We start from the raw sequence: 16,367 nt of genomic DNA on the forward strand, positions 1-16,367 counted from the left end.
CTGAATGAGTCACTAATATAATTTTGTTTGAAAATCTTTGAGCTAAATTTTTATTTATTTAACATTTTCATAAGCTAAGAAAAAAACAAACATTTACGTGAAATTGACTATTTGAGGATTTAATCTTAATCTTTTATGTGAAATTAATGGTGTTATCTTGAAGAAATTTATAAGGTCTATCCACATATAATTAAAAATGTAATAATTAGAATCTCACTTTTAAATTTTTTTTTTGGTTAAATGATTAATTTATTAGCACAACCACAAAGCAGTGGAAGGCAAAAGACCGAGAAAAGACAGGCTACAAGAAGTTACAAAATAAATTCAAATTTCTAAAAACGTCATTAGCCGAATAATCAAAACCCGCGTTGTTATCCTTGTAGAAGATTACCGCTTTGCAAATAATAGAATACACCAAAGAGTTGATGTCCACTATTTCATGCCTGAAAACTCTAGCATTTCTCGCTTTCCACAACTCCCAAATACCAAAGAACCATATAGTCTGCCAGAGAGAACGATAACGCTTGCTACCAAAGTAACTCCACATATGAAAAAAATGATGAACCGAAACCGGAGCTGCCCATTGGAGATTACATGATTTCAGGATTAAATTCCAAGTATTCCAAGCAAACCTACAGTGAAGAATAATGTGACTGCTCGTCTCCTCTTCCGAACAAAACAAACAAGAAGAATTAGAAGCCGTAAGAACTCCACGACGAACCAGCATTGCATTAGATGAAATCCTATCTCGATTTAAAAGCCACATGAAAAAGTTGATGCGAGGGGCAATTTTGTACTTCCAAAATCTGCCAAAGTTGCAGTTATGATTCTGCACAAGACGCTGCCCAGTTCGAACAAAAGCAGAAGGAGAGAAAAGCTTACCATTCCAATAAAATTGGTCAGGTCTGGAAGTAGGTAAATTTGCTTCAATCAAAGACGCTAAAGAACTTAGCTGAGTCTGCTCACCCAGACGAAGCCGACGCTTCCAAGAGAAGAGGAAGACCTGCTGCTCATAATCAAATAAATCTGCCACAAACTGCTGCTGAAATCTATTAAGAGTAAATAAGCCTGGATAGAGCAGTTTAAGAGGTTCATTAGCAGCCCATGAATCAACCCAAAAACGAGTTGAAAGACCTGTTCCCATGCTGATTTGAATTCCTGATTTGACGTTGTGCCAAATAATATGATTTTTAATACAGACAGATTGAATCCCTTTCCACAAATGGGATAATCTACGGGCATGTAAAACTTCAATATCGAACCAAAAATTCAAACCCGAGCTACAAGAAATAACCTTGAACCAAAGAGAAAGTTTATCCGCAACAATTAACTTCCAAATCCACTTCAAAAGTAAGCTTTGATTCCTTATTTTCAAGGGAGTAATATTCAAACCCCCTTCCGCAAACGACATGCAAACATCAGTCCAAGTGATTTTACTGAAACCAGTGGTAACAGCCGAACCACTCCATAAAAATCGACGCATTGATTGCTCCAGAGATAGAACCACCGAATTAGGGATGCAAAAAGATGAAAGAAAATATACCGGAATACTGCAAAGGACTGACTTGATCAAAACCAGACGACCTGCTGGAGATAAAAGATTTCCTTTCCATCCCGCCAATTGAGATGAAAAATTACTAATAATAGGATCCCATTGCTTGGCCTTAACTGGCTTCAGAGAAAGAGGAAGCCCAAGATAAGAAGTCGGAAATTTATCAATTTTGCATTTGAGAATGCTAGAAGCTTCAGAAAGAGAATCATCATCGACATTAATACCAAAAATAGCAGATTTGTGATAGTTTATTTCCAGGCCAGAAACAAGCTCGAAACATCTAAGAATTCTCAAAAGATTTCTTATCATCTCCATGTTATTAAGGATAAAAAGAAGCGTGTCATCTGCAAATTGCAGAATAGAAATAGGCTCCGCAAAATCATCCACATGAATACCATCAATCAAACCCAAATAAGCAGCTTTCACAAATAGAGACTTGAGGCATTCAACCGCTAGAACAAAAAGCATAGGGGAGATAGGATCGCCTTGTCTTACCCCTCTTTTCATACTGAAATTTTTACCTGGACTTCCATTAACTAGAACAGATAGCTGGGATGATTTGAAAAAAGATGCAATCCAATTGATCCAAGTAATATCAAAATTCAATCTAGCAAGCATTTTTAGAATAAAATCCCAAGAAATAGAATCAAATGCTTTTCTAAAGTCCAGTTTCACCAGAAAAATTTGCTCTTCCTCCTGTGAACTAGGTGAATTAAATCAGAAGCAATCATATGGCAATCATGAATATTTCTCCCCTTAATGAAGCCAAACTGATTTTCCGAGATAACAAAAGGGAGGAAAGTAGCTAACCTGTTTTCCAAAACCTTAGAAAGAAGCTTGAAAATCCCATTAATCAGACTAATAGGGCAGAAGTCTTTAATGTCCGAAGCACCCCTCATTTTCGGAATAAGGACCAGGAAAGCAGTGTTGAGACCAGCAGAAAAATAACCTGACTGATGGAAACTGATATACAAATCAATAATATCATGCTTCAATATCTTCCAAGCCTTTTTGTAGAAAAAATAATTAAACCCATCAGGCCCGGGCGCTTTATTATCATCACACCCTAAGAGTGTTAGGTAAATCTCCTCCTCTGTAAAAGTCGCGGAAAGAAAATCAGCTTGCTCTAAAGATAGACACTTGAAAGATAAATCATCTAGTGAAAAAATAACATGAGTAGGAGGTTTAAACAAATTCTTATAGAATAGCTGAATATTGGATTTAATTTCCTCCAGTGTCACGACCCAAATTTATGGATCGCGACCAGCGCTAAGGAATGGGAGTGGTTGCTACGAAACCCGTAGCAAGCCTAAAAACCTTTATAAATTTTTCGCGTTTTAAAACATAAAAAGGTTTGCAACCTCGTTGCGAAAACACTTTAACACCTTTATTAAAAACGCGATCGCAATTCAAGATCATATATCACATATGATCTTTTTTCAGAAAACATCGTTAAAACATATCTCTCGTTTAACGAAAACACATTTCTGAAAAATGAGTCTTAAGACCCTGATTGTATTTAAAGAAATCAGAGCGCAAACATCAATCTCAGTGGACGCACCTACTCTGTTTCCAATACAATCCTAAAATGCTAAACACATGAAACCAGTATGTCACTCAAACACCTGGTCCTAGCATTTTAGAAAACACGCAGCTTTTCAATCATATACATATACAGTAGTTCAAATCAGAGTATATCAAAATAAGGTTGAACTGTTGTAAATAAAAAGACAGACTTCCTAGTACCCGACTACTTGCAGCTCTAGAGGTATGGCTGACATTGACTTCCAGAATTATTGTGGAAGTCCGACCTCGTACTTGATTACCTGAAAGGTAAACATTGGGGAGGGTCAGAAATATAAATATTTCTGAGTGAGTCTACAATTTTACAATTGAATATTCAAATCGCAAATACATAAACATTTGTATGTGTAAAATATTACCAATTAGTCGATCCAGATGAAACCCTACAAGACAGACTATTGTATGGGTATCAACCTACACAATATAGGCCTTAGACCGTGAACTGAATCACTGTCGTCTAAGCCGGGTGTCTGGACCGTAACCGTGAAACTGCCATCACAGTATTGCCTGTGACCGTAACCGTTACTGCCGTCTCAGACTGTTAAGTCAGGGTCGCTAGCACTTCCAACGCCCAATGACATTAACTGACCTCTATGTCAGACACAGGCTCGTATCGAGAAACACTACTGGTGATCACACAGTCCTATTGACAACCAATAGGAAGCTTGTTCCAATGGATCTTTCATGGTTATGTTATACTAGTGCGATTTGTTATTTAAAACAGTTTAAATATAAATATTCAAAAGTAAAAACCACAAAGTAAAACTCACAGAACCGATGCCCCCATTTTAAAAACGTAAGCTCCCATCAAGCTCGTCAGTCAAACACGTTGGTGTTTGGCTCGCTAGATCGATCACTCGTCGGATCTAATTAAAATTCAAATGTCAAAACACATCAGACATTGAATTTCTAACTCTAGTCGTATCGTATAAACGATAGACTCAAATACCATTTCTATTTATAGACGACTCTATAAACAGAACATATAAATTAATCTTGAAGTTGAACTTCTCGTTAAAATCGTAATACCACTCTTGGTATAAACTTATAGTCACTTTTAACATTAATCCACTTGATTAATGTATGGCTTTATTAAAACATCACATCGTTTTAATAAACCAACTACCCTCAAACATCTAGATTCTTTTAAACCTTTTAAACTTTTTAGTTCACATTCTGAACTTCAATCCAATGACGATTGATTTCACTACTTGAAACTGTCTGAATTCGAGTTTCAGTGTCGCGTGTGTGGACCTCCGAAGAAGCCCTATTGTTCAAGTCGGAAGCACTGCATGTTCGTGCAGCGATAGGCTTCACGTTCGTGCAGCCTGCAAGATACACGTTCGTGTATCTTGCTTGCACGTTCGTGCAGCAAGATACACGTTCGTGTATCTCGCTGCACGTTCGTGTAGCATCCTGGCTGCACGACGTGCTGCTCGGGAACGATCCCTGGGCTGTATTCCGACGTGCTAACTCGCTTTTCTCGTCCCTAACACTTAAACACAGTCCAAAACATCCAATTATATAATTAAAACGTTGAATCGATACGCACACGATCGATTCAATACGTTTAATGTTTAACATCGAATATATAATTAATATATATCGAAATAAATATCGTATACGAGATTAATACCTCGATTACTACTTGATTCGTTGAAAAATTGGAGTCGGAATCGCGAAATGGATCGCGCCGCACCGGAACCGTCACTCTCGCGCGGTGCGCCCCTTACCTCTGCTTGCTTAAGCAAGCAGGTCTCTCTTTCCTGCAAAAATGAAATGAGGCTGCGGCCTCACTTCTATATATAGAGGTTGATTTGGCTAAAGTACTGTTAGATCAATCATTCACTTTAACTCTAATTTTAATTAGTCGTCCGTAGTCCAAATAGAGACTAATTCCAAATTTTACGAAACTATAACCAAAAATCCAATAAAATATAAAACGAATAAAAATATAATTTTTATTCGCATCTGACTTATATTTTATTTTTAATAAATCTCCAAAGATTTATTAGGTCCAAATCAGTCTCACTTAAATAAAATTACTACGTCCAAATTTAATAAAAATTGGACCGTAGCTTTTTCGAATTATTTCGCGAATAATGACACCAAAATTATTCGCTCGAGACTTATATATTATTTTATTTTCAATTTAGAAAATCTAATACCATTTAATTAGTTTATAATTAAAACTAATTAAAGTAAAGAATTCAGGGACTAAAGAAAGCCTTTTTCCTTATTAGCCACCGCCTCCACTATTCTTATTCTTTTTATTTTCTTTATTTTTTAATATATATATTTATATATATCTTAACGTATATTCGTCCATAACTCGTCGAGCTTTCCGAATTTCGACATTTTAATTTCGGGGTTTTGTCCGAAATCTTAAACTCTCCATTTAGAGTAGTACATGGATAACCACGGAACACGATGGATACACCACGTCCACCACCACACAGTCAGATAAGGGAGTAGAAACAGATAAAGGTTCACTCAAACTTGTTGGTGTTACACCCAACTTAGCAGCAAAACACGAAGACACGAAAGAATGGGTTGCACCCGCATCAAATAAAACAAGTGCATCTATGAAAGAGATCTGAAGAGTACCTTGCACCACTGCGTTAGATGCATGAGCATCCTGAGGAGTCAAGGCAAAAACTCTGGCCTGACCCTGACTCTGCTGCTGAGAGCTCTGCCCGGTACCATAGCTGCTAGAACCTCTACCGCCGTTGCCACGGCCTCCAAAACCACGCCCTCCAGAACCTCGGCCCCGCTGGCCACCAAAAGAAGCAGCAGGTTGAGAAAACCCTGCTGGTGCAGAGAACACTGGTCTCTGACTCTGATAGGATGGCTGAGCAACGCTAGCTGCAGACATCTGCTGCCCAGATGCCTGACACTCTCTTGCGAAGTGACCCGGCTGGCCACAAGTAAAACAACCCCCTGGTGCTAAACGACACTCGCCTGGATGTCGACGTCTGCAGTTCTGGCAGAAAGGAAAACTAGCACCTCCGCTGTTACCGCGCCCAAAACTGCGGCTGCTACCGCTGTTGCCTGAACTGTAGGTGTACGGCTGATAACTTTTCTTGACACCCCTCTTCTTGTTCTTGTACTGAGAAGGTGCCGATTGGTAGCTACCACCACCACTCTGCTGTCCAGGGCCAGAAGACTTCTTGGTCTGAGAAGGACCAGAAATATCCCCAAACTGCAGTAACGAGCTCTCCATACGCCGAGCACTGTCTACTACGTCTGTAAAATCTCTGCGTGTCTCGGTCAGCAAACTCACAAAATCGCGCCCTAAGCCTTTTACGTATCTGTTGTTCACCCTTTCCTGATCTGTCTGCAAGTCCGGCGCGAACCGACCCAACCTCACAAACTCTGTCGTATACTCGGATACTGACCTATCATCCCTAGTAAGTGAGAGCAACCTGTCTCTGTGACACTCTGTCACTGAAAACGGCAAGAAGAAAGCTCTGAATCTCGCCACAAACTGAGCCCAAGAGATGGTAGCCATGTCAGCATGAACATATCCACGAAACCAGTCACCAGCTGAACCCTTCATGGATATCTCGACTAGAACGACGGTCTGACGCTCAGTAGCCTGAAGTCGCCGAGCATTCTGCTCAACCTCCTCGAGAAAATCCAGCGCGTCTCCAGAACCGTCAAACTCAGTTGGCTTCAGCCTCATGTAAGCCAAAACCAAATCTCTGTCAGTGGTTCCAACACCACCAACTGCTGCACCACCAGCCTGTGGTTGCTGCTGCTGAACAATCTGACCCAACACTGCATATTGATCCTGCATGGCGACTTGTCCCGCCTACAGCTGAACTTGGTTGAGTTGTAAAGCAGCAACTCCAGCCAAAAATGTGTTGAAGTCAAAGTCCTCCAACTCAGGTTGTGCCGCACCTGGTGCTTGAGCACCCCCTGCAGCACCGCGTCCTATGCCTCTGCCTCTACCTCTGCCAGCTTGGCCTCGGCCACCACGACCTCGACCAGCTCAACCCCGACCAGCTGGGCCTCTGCCTGCTAGTCCTCTACCAGCATGAACCTCTGGTTCATTCTGATCCACCTCCATAGAGATCGCGTCATCAACCTCAGCATTTTGCTGAGCCGCAGCACGAGTACGAGTATTCATTCCTAAGAATGAAACAAGAACAATTTTAAATAACACAGCAAATTTCATACCCGAGCATGAAATAGAACAAGCACCAATTAAGATTTCCCGAGAAATCAACAACGATAAAAAATTTTATTCACCCAAGTGAAAACAACCACATAATAAGCAATAAGCAATTAAATCCACACGACTGACTCACGACATTCCAATAGGTGTAGGCAGAAAGTTTTTGAAAACAAAAGATGACGTTTCAAAGACAAGACTCGAATCCTAATTCCGCAGTAGTTCCTAGGGTAAATTAACCACTTAGCATGCCAAAACAATTAAACAATTAACATTTAAAAAAGGCCTTGGTTTAAAACCAAAGCTCTGATACCAAGTTTGTCACGACCCATTTTCATGAATCGTGACCGGCGCTAGGGTATGGGTATGGTTTTACCAAAGCCCGTAGCTAGCCTTGCGGATAACCAACTTATATCATTTAAAACAATGTACCTGCAGAAGATCACATGCTCGGGGGCAACCGAGACTTCAGCCTAGTCTAGCAGTACAATAAGCAACATATATTCAAAGTATACTTATCTGAAATTATAACTCCAACAGTATGGCAACATAATATAAATACCATAAATACTGTAATCATGCCAAAAGCAATAAAATAATCACCAACAATCAACAGTCTAAAAATATAAGTACAAGACTAATCATAAGTAATCTAATACTACTACTGCGGTCTAAGAGTTTAAAACAGTACGACTCTTTTATTCTGAAAATAAAATAAGGAACCTCCGAGAATGAAGAAACGGAGATCGACCAATGCTCAAATCATAAACCTGGAAAATTTGGGAAAACAACGGGGTCAGATTTACTGAGTAGAGTTTATATAACCATTTACATTTATTAAGTTAAAAACCTTTAAAACGTTTAATAAAACATTTTCATTATGGATTATCAATGAAACCCTAAACCACAATTCTAAATCCATTGTCGTGTCGGTGAGACGTATCTCAAGAACCGATCCCCGACTATCACTTAATAAATAGTGAGCTCAGGAGACGTATCTTCCACCGGTGCCCTCACTAAGGTGAGACGTATCTCAAACCTACCTCAATACCATAATCATTACCGGTGCGCACGCAGTCCCGATGATGCCCATCGAGTAGCACGTTCCAAATCAAATCCACAATGCCGAAAACAGTTCAAAAGCTGCTTATACATATATATATATAAAAAATAATACATTTGCTTAATAAAGAGGTAAATAGAGATATAAACTCACTGCTTGCTATTCCACGTGAAACTTGACAAGCAATCTAACTCTGGTTCGCCTCTGAAGTACGAACAGTCGACGGGTCTAAATAAAATATTAAAGTCATCATTAAAATCAGACCCTAACTCTAAAGAGTACTAGACACCACATAGGACCAGCATAACACGAAACCAAGTCACATTTAATATACACTTATATTAAATGCATTCAAAATATAACCCAAGTTATAAGGTACAAATCAAATAAACATATTAAAAATGGTACATAAATTAATTTAAATAAATCCGAGTTAAAATCCATATTAGTGAGTCAGCCGAGTTATTAAAAACTACCAAGCTTCTTCCCACTTGTTGGGCGACCACAGTCTAACCCAAACCAAAATTTTATTAAATTATAAACCCGAGTTTATAAATTAAAATACTTGATAAAGCATTATCTATATAAAAATAGAATTTAATATCTTATAAATTCAAGTAACCCAGGTTACAACCAAAACTTAGATATTTTAAGTCTATAAAAGTTTAGGGACTAAATTGTATTTTAACCAATTTTCTTGATATTTGAAAACAAATATAATTACCCGAGTAATTAAATTAAATTATAAAATATTTGACGTAATCAAATTGTCTATTTAAATTTAAACGAGTTCAAGTTATTTTTAAAACTAGTTCAATAGTTAAAGCTAACTTGAAGTATTCCATTGATTTAACAAAACAATTTTTATGATCAAAATGACATTTAGCCCTCTCCTTTATTTCAAAAGAATCATTCCCTCCATGCACCCCATATCCACGTGAGCCAAATTGAAAATATCAAACAAAGTGGTGACCAAAGTGGACAATTCACCATCTTCTTCAATAAGCAAAGCCAAGAATCAAACTCCTATACTGTAACCCAAAACCAAACCTTACCAAGCAATCAAACTTACAAACTCTTAACCATTTCACTAAGTAAGATCAAAAACATAATAATTATCATGTTAAACATGAAAAAGCAATCACAGTAAAACAAATTGCAAGCCAACATCACAACGAAGACTTTAAAATCGATTGAATCCGACGACGGCATCACATGACGGAGTAATCACAACTCAAGCAATTTCATTAACCCAAAACACAAATAAGTTAATTAACAATAAAAAGGAATCAAGGCTTAGCTCAAGAACAACGGCAGAAGACATCAATAGGAAACAGAATTTAGATAGCATTCAAATATGATAAAACGAACGGCAAAAGAATGAGATCAACGGCGTACCGTTAAGCGAAGCGAACGAGTAGAATCTAAGGTATACGAGTCTAGAACGCCTGAGATCAATCGGTTTCAGTTTCGATCTAGAAACGAATACACACGGATCAAAACACTGAAAGTCGTCCAAACTAAAAACTGAAATTTTAAGAGCAAAGAAGCTTACCGGATTGAGTGAACTAAAGGAATGAATGATGATTGAAGATGAAGTTCAGATTGTTTAATGTAATGAATGGCGGCTGAGTTTGTGAAACAGAGAATGAAATTAGGTTAGGAATAGAAGAAACGTGTGGGCAGTAAACTACATATAAGGGAAGGAAAACGTAGCCAGAGCTGCTGCTACACAAGAGATATTTCCTACTTCAAATTGAAGCAAATAATAGGTTGGGCTTTTCATGCCAAAATAGCATGGAATGGTTTTACGTGGAGAGATAAGTAAGTAAAGCCCATGCATGGCTTTCTTTATATGCATGGCATTTTTATATTATTTTTTTTTTACTTTTGAAAAAAATTACATACTTAACACATTTAGTTAATAATAATAATAATAATAAATTATCTAAGACTTGACGGAATATAAAATTAAAAATTAAAAATTAACTTTTTTTTAAAAAAAAATAATAATTTAAAAACACGGGATATTACAAGGAGAGGGGCTGCTCTAGCCATGGTGCAACGCACCATGGCTGCAACGACGCAGCCCCACCGTGCGAAGCATGGTGGTTCAAGTCCGCCGGCCTCCAAGGCCTCCAATAGACACCATCATCAACCATACTAATTTCCATCAAACCCTAGAATCAAATACCCCAAACACAACTCTCATATGCTCACTCAAACCACCCTTCAATTCAACTTAAATCAATTAATAACATGCCAAATACATCAATTCTATCATTAAAACTCATCATCAACATCAAGCTTACTAAAACAGAAATTTACAGCCAAAACCCTAATCAATATCTGATATTTTTACCTTTATTTGATGATCTCAATCAGTAGGTATCGTTTTCCTCTTTCCGTAGCCGCGAGAATCAATCGATTTGGAGTTGAATTGAGGAAGTTATGCTACTTTGAAATTTTTACATGAAGGTTCTTCAAAGGAAGAAGATGATGGCCGAATTTTTCTCCTTGAGCTGAGATTATGTGTTGGATGCTATGAAAATTCACTCCACTAAGTATATATATTTATGGCAAAGGTTACAATTGACCCATGAAGTTGCCACATCTTCAAGTTTGACTTTCAAACTTTTCTTACGTCCAATTTAGTCCGTCAATTACTTAATCATTCGGTCTTAACAAATTTCATATTATTTATTTTCAAATAAATAATATCACCTTAATATCTCATTTTTCTATTTCCGATAATTTATTTTAGCAATTTTCGGCTAAAAACGCTCAAATTCCATTTTGAGCTAAAATGCACTTTTTCCAACTTTTTCGTCCAATTCTCATTTTAATAATTATCGATAACCAATATATATCGATATTATTTTTATAAATACTAATTCCCATCAATAATCTATATAATTTATATTTTCCGGGAATTAAACGCTTATTTTCCAATTTTTGAGTTTAAGTGCACTTTATCCACTTTTCTATACTTTTCTTTATTTTTCTTTTTAAGTCTAATTCCATTTCCTTTATGGAGTTATTGATATTGAAATTTTCTTATTTAAATCTCAATATCGACCTACTCGAGTTCTCTTTTATTTAATTATTTTCCGATAATTCCCTTTTTGGCCGTTTTAACTGTTTAAATTTAGATACGCTGCCTACTTTGGAAACGTCAGAGATACGGGGTATTACAGTAGGATTAATTTACGACTCCAATTTCATGACTGAATGAGTCACTAACTGTCACGACCCGATTTCTCGAGCCGCGACCGGCGGTAGGGAATGGGAATTGTAGTTCCGAAACCCGTAGCAAGCCTGAAATTTACTAAAACGTTTTCGCAATTATCATATAAACCTTGACCTTACAAACGGAAGCATTTAACAAAACAAAGATACATTTATATACACTAGTAAAGTCTTACAACTTGCTCGGGCTTATCGTTTCCGTATCAGGTACGTACTAGCCCGGCATAAACTACTAGTGTCAAAGTCACTTCACGGGTATCTACCTCCGTGGAACAAATACAATAATCGTAGCCAACAAAGCGTATATTTAATGACAACAACTACAGACATCATAAAAACATATTAATATGCTAGGCCACGACACCGGTCAGAATCACACTACTGCAGCAACTACGAAAGTCGGGACTGTACATAGCCCAAAGGAACCTCTGGTCAAAGAAGGACTTCTAGCCACGTCTAGAATCTAGGTACCTGAAAAACACACTATTGGGGGGTCAGCTAATAAGCTGAGTGAGTTATACTTTACTTACCATATTATCAAAATAAGCATCGTATTTTAAAAACATTTTTAAAATATTTATACAATCATATTTTTAAACAATTCCAACATATACAATCACAGCAATTGCAAACAATTCACTAAATACAAGTATTTGATCCGAACGAAACCTTAATCTTAAACTTCTTAACCTCTCCTAATCCGTAACATATTCGAATCAGATCATTTTAATCCAAGTGGTACGGTCCCGAGATAGTTCGACCGAGTTACCGCTACCACGTGGCATAGTCCCGAGATAGTTCGACCGAGTTACTCATGCCACTGCTTAATCCCAAGTTGTGGGTCCCGAGATAGTTCGACCGAGTTACCCACCAGATACGGGTCCCGAGATAGTTCGACCGAGTTACCTCGTATATGCCAAAATTATAATCCTCCTTTCCGATACCCAAACATATTCCATTTCATAATCATAAATATGATCAACATTTAATGAGCTCATATCAAACGTTTCAATGTACGAATATCTAGACTCTTATAAACACCGGTGATCACACGGCCTATTGACGCCCAATAGGTAGCTCGTTTCTTCGGATCGTATACAAATTCACATTCGCAAATAATCGACAAGTCATAAGCAAAGTAATACAATTCATATATCAAACAAGTCAATCCAATACAATGTAGTTCAATCCATAAACAAACAAGTTGAATATAATTCAATCATATACCAACAATCCAAATCAAACAATTCAATTCAAATAACCAGTGCGATGCATTTAATAATAATAATATATAGTATATATAAAATAGTTTTTAATACGATAATAAGAGTGAGTAAAATATACTCACCGCTTGCTATCCATAACCTTCGATAATAGCTTAGCGATGTCGCGTTTTGTAAGTTCCGGGTTCCATTGGTAGTCGCCTCGTCAAGTCTACGCAAAGCCGATAATAGCTTGAATCAATAACAATCTAACTATAATTAGTTAATCCAAAACTAGGTTTCTAGCCAACTTCGGCTATTGAAACCGTTCACTTAAAACAGTCCGACCCCTAAACAAAATTGACATTCTTAAAGTTAAGAACGTCGCCTACAACTTTCATTTAGGTCTCGGACTGAGATTAGCACCCGAAGTTGTCGGAATTTGGCTCCGAAGTTAAGACCTTGGGCTGTTATAAAATTATAGAACTGCTCTACGCGACTTAATGTTCTGCCTTATACGAGCAGTTTAGAGTCCGATTCGACAAAAAGTTAAACTTAGACATTCGTAGATAACATCATTAAGTTTCCGTACCAATAAACGGAACTCAATTTGGACGTATACAACTCAAGATATGACCCGCGCACTATGGCTGTTTTGCACAGAAAATTCTTGCAAAATGTCCAATTATCGTTTATACATTCGGATTGAAACTATTACGTGACGGAACTAAACATATCGATAGCATATTTTTATATCCATTAAATTCAGTCCTTAAACATGCTATATCAAATCATTTTATCAAATGAAAACCTTAACTCATTATTTATTTTCAAACTATCTTTACGTCCAAATCGAATTAGCTCATAACGCTTAGCGTTTTCGTTAATTATGAGCGTAATTGGACTTTGGAGAAGGGGTGACTTCAGCCCCTTCCTCCTTTGCTTCCCTCCCCTGTTTTGATAAGGGGAGGAGCTGATCATGGCCATCCCTCATCGCTCACAAACAATTAACTAATAAACCTATCAAAACCGATCAATTACAACACGTAAACTTCATTTTTAAGCCTCAAATCATTATGGTCACCATTATTATTCAAAACAGCAAATTAATCTCTAACCCTTAACATACATCACACATAATTCACAACTCTCAAGTCTCACCAATTCAATCATTAAACTTTGCATAAACCATCAATTTACTCATCATAACCATCATCTACACCATTAGAATCATCATCACCATTTAAGCTCATCAAACCAGAAAATTTCGAATTAAACCCTAACTATAATTACTGATTCTTACCTTGATTAACAGGTATAGATCAATAGAGCTCCTCCTCCTCGTTCCGTGGCCGCAAGAATCGTCCAATTCCGAGCTAAAATGAATAAGTTATGCTAATTTGAAAATTTTCCATGGTTTAAGTTCAAAGGTTGAAGGTGATGAGTATTTGTTGCTGAACTCAGATGGAATTCTGAGTTTAAGACTCAAAGTAATTGCCTTATATATTTATGGAAAAAGTCTCACTTGATCCCTAACATTGCCACCTCCTTAAACTTTGATTCGTAACTTTTCTTTCGTCCAATTTAATCCGTTAATCGCTTAATCGTTCGAACTCGATAAATTTTGTATTATTTATGTCCAAATAAATAATATCAACTTAATATCTCATAATTCCATCTCCAATAATTTATTTTTGCAATTTTTGGCTAAAACCGCTCAAATTCTAATTTGAGGTAAAATGCACTTTTTCTCACTTTTTCCTTTCAAATTTTGCTTTAACAAATATCGATATCCAATTATTCGATATTATTTTCTATAAGTCTAATTCCCGTCAATAATCTATTAAATTTCCATTTTCCGGAAATTAAATCCTTATTTTCCAATTTTCGAGGTTAAGTGCAATTTATCTACTTTTCCATATTTTTCTTTTAAGTCTAATTCCATTTTCTTTATGGAATTCTTGGTATTGAAATTTTCTTACTAGAATCTCAATATCGACTTACTCGGGTCCTCTTTTATTTAATTATTTTCCGATAATTCCTTCTTTTGGTCGCTTTAACTATTTAAACTTAGACACGATGCCTACTTTGGAAACGTCAAACATACGGGGTATTACACTAACATAATTTTGTTTGAAAATCTTTGAGCTAAATTTTTATTTATTTAACATTTTCATAAGCTAAGAAAAAACAAACATTTACGTGAAATTGACTATTTGAGGATTTAATCTTAATTTTTTATGTGAAATTAATTGTGTTATCTTGAAGAAATTTATAAGGTCTATCCACATATAATTAAAAATGTAATAATTAGAATCTCACTCTTAAATATTTTTATTTAGTTTTGTCTTCAAATTTTCTAAAAATAACAAATATTTTCTTATTGATATAAAAATTGTGAGTATTATTCTTAAATTGATCAAAACGGATGTAAGTGAACTCGCAAATAAGAAATTCAGGGACTGTATTAACCGATTGTTTGATGTTTATACCAAGCCAATGAGATATTGTCTGGTCCACTCTCTTAAAGGATAAAAGATTACATCGAGAACAAACTAAAAGCAATTAATAATAAAAAGACTAAAAATAATTAATGTCTATTCAAATTTTTTAGACATTACAAAAATATAGGATATTTTAGATAAAGTAAAAAATCTTTTTTTATATTTTAATACGTGCCTCTTCTTTCAAAATATCATAAACTTTGGAATGGAGGAAGGATAAATTATTGGTAGTAAATATTAGACGCACGAATTCATTCTAAAATAGTTTTGAAATCAAAATACCATCGCTGCAAGTTCTTGATTTTTTAGCCATTTATTTTGACGTTACATGTCTTATAAGTATTTTATCATTTTAATTAAAAAAAACATTTCATTATATAGAAACCATCTTTACTAGTTATAAGATTAATTTTTTAAGAATTATTACTGATATATACTAATTTGTTACTATATTAGCTGTTTTCTAATAAGGGGTTACAACTTAGTGATTATATAATAAGAAATATTTCATAAATTAATAATTTACTGCGTAATGTATATGGAATTATTCTGTTATATGGCAGACTTTTATTCAATTCTATCAAAAAAATTGACTTTACCAAATTTAAAAGATAAACGGAATAGTTGAAAGAAATGATTTAAAAACCGGATCGACTGATTCAACCGGGATCCAACTATCTGTCTAGTCCAATTAGCCTCTCTGAACTGGAAATCCGATCGAAATGGATTAGACTGGCCCGAACCGTGAAAACCGGAAACTAAAAACCCGATTGAACCGTTTGGTTTTATTAATATTCTTAATGCAAACAACTGCTCATATTTATTCCACTTCCTTTCTATATTTACTATGTTTGCTTGCTCTCAAAACAATTACAATTGACTTGATATAATTTATTCCCCTTTCATAAATAAGAGTAAATTAAAAGCTATTTTAAAATATATATGGAAAGACAATCGTTAAAATCAAGTAAATATAATATGTTGACATCTATAAAATAGCTAGGTTGATCAGCTTCTAAAATAAATTTTAAATCAA

At 36.0% G+C, this 16,367-nt stretch overlaps 1 protein-coding gene and 1 long non-coding RNA gene across 2 annotated transcripts; both read right to left on the reverse strand.

Annotated features, from left to right (window-relative positions):
* Nucleotides 1-301: 301 nt before the first annotated feature.
* Nucleotides 302-6,935, reverse strand: LOC126657063 (uncharacterized). Its single transcript, XM_050351686.1, has 5 exons — nt 6,882-6,935; nt 4,773-4,902; nt 4,348-4,464; nt 2,363-2,708; nt 302-2,255 (listed from the first exon to the last, which is right to left on the reverse strand). The coding sequence occupies exons 1-5, from the start codon at nt 6,933-6,935 to the stop codon at nt 302-304; spliced, it is 2,601 nt and encodes an 866-aa protein (XP_050207643.1).
* Nucleotides 6,936-11,756: 4,821 nt separating this feature from the next.
* Nucleotides 11,757-14,282, reverse strand: LOC126655425 (uncharacterized). The gene is made up of 3 exons (XR_007633014.2): nt 14,131-14,282; nt 12,974-13,059; nt 11,757-12,108 (listed from the first exon to the last, which is right to left on the reverse strand). It is a non-coding gene; the product is annotated as an uncharacterized LOC126655425 (long non-coding RNA).
* Between the last annotated feature and the right edge of the window lie 2,085 nt (nt 14,283-16,367).

Source organism: Mercurialis annua, linkage group LG7 (genome assembly GCF_937616625.2).
Source record: "Mercurialis annua linkage group LG7, ddMerAnnu1.2, whole genome shotgun sequence".
Classification (NCBI taxonomy): domain Eukaryota; kingdom Viridiplantae; phylum Streptophyta; class Magnoliopsida; order Malpighiales; family Euphorbiaceae; genus Mercurialis; species Mercurialis annua.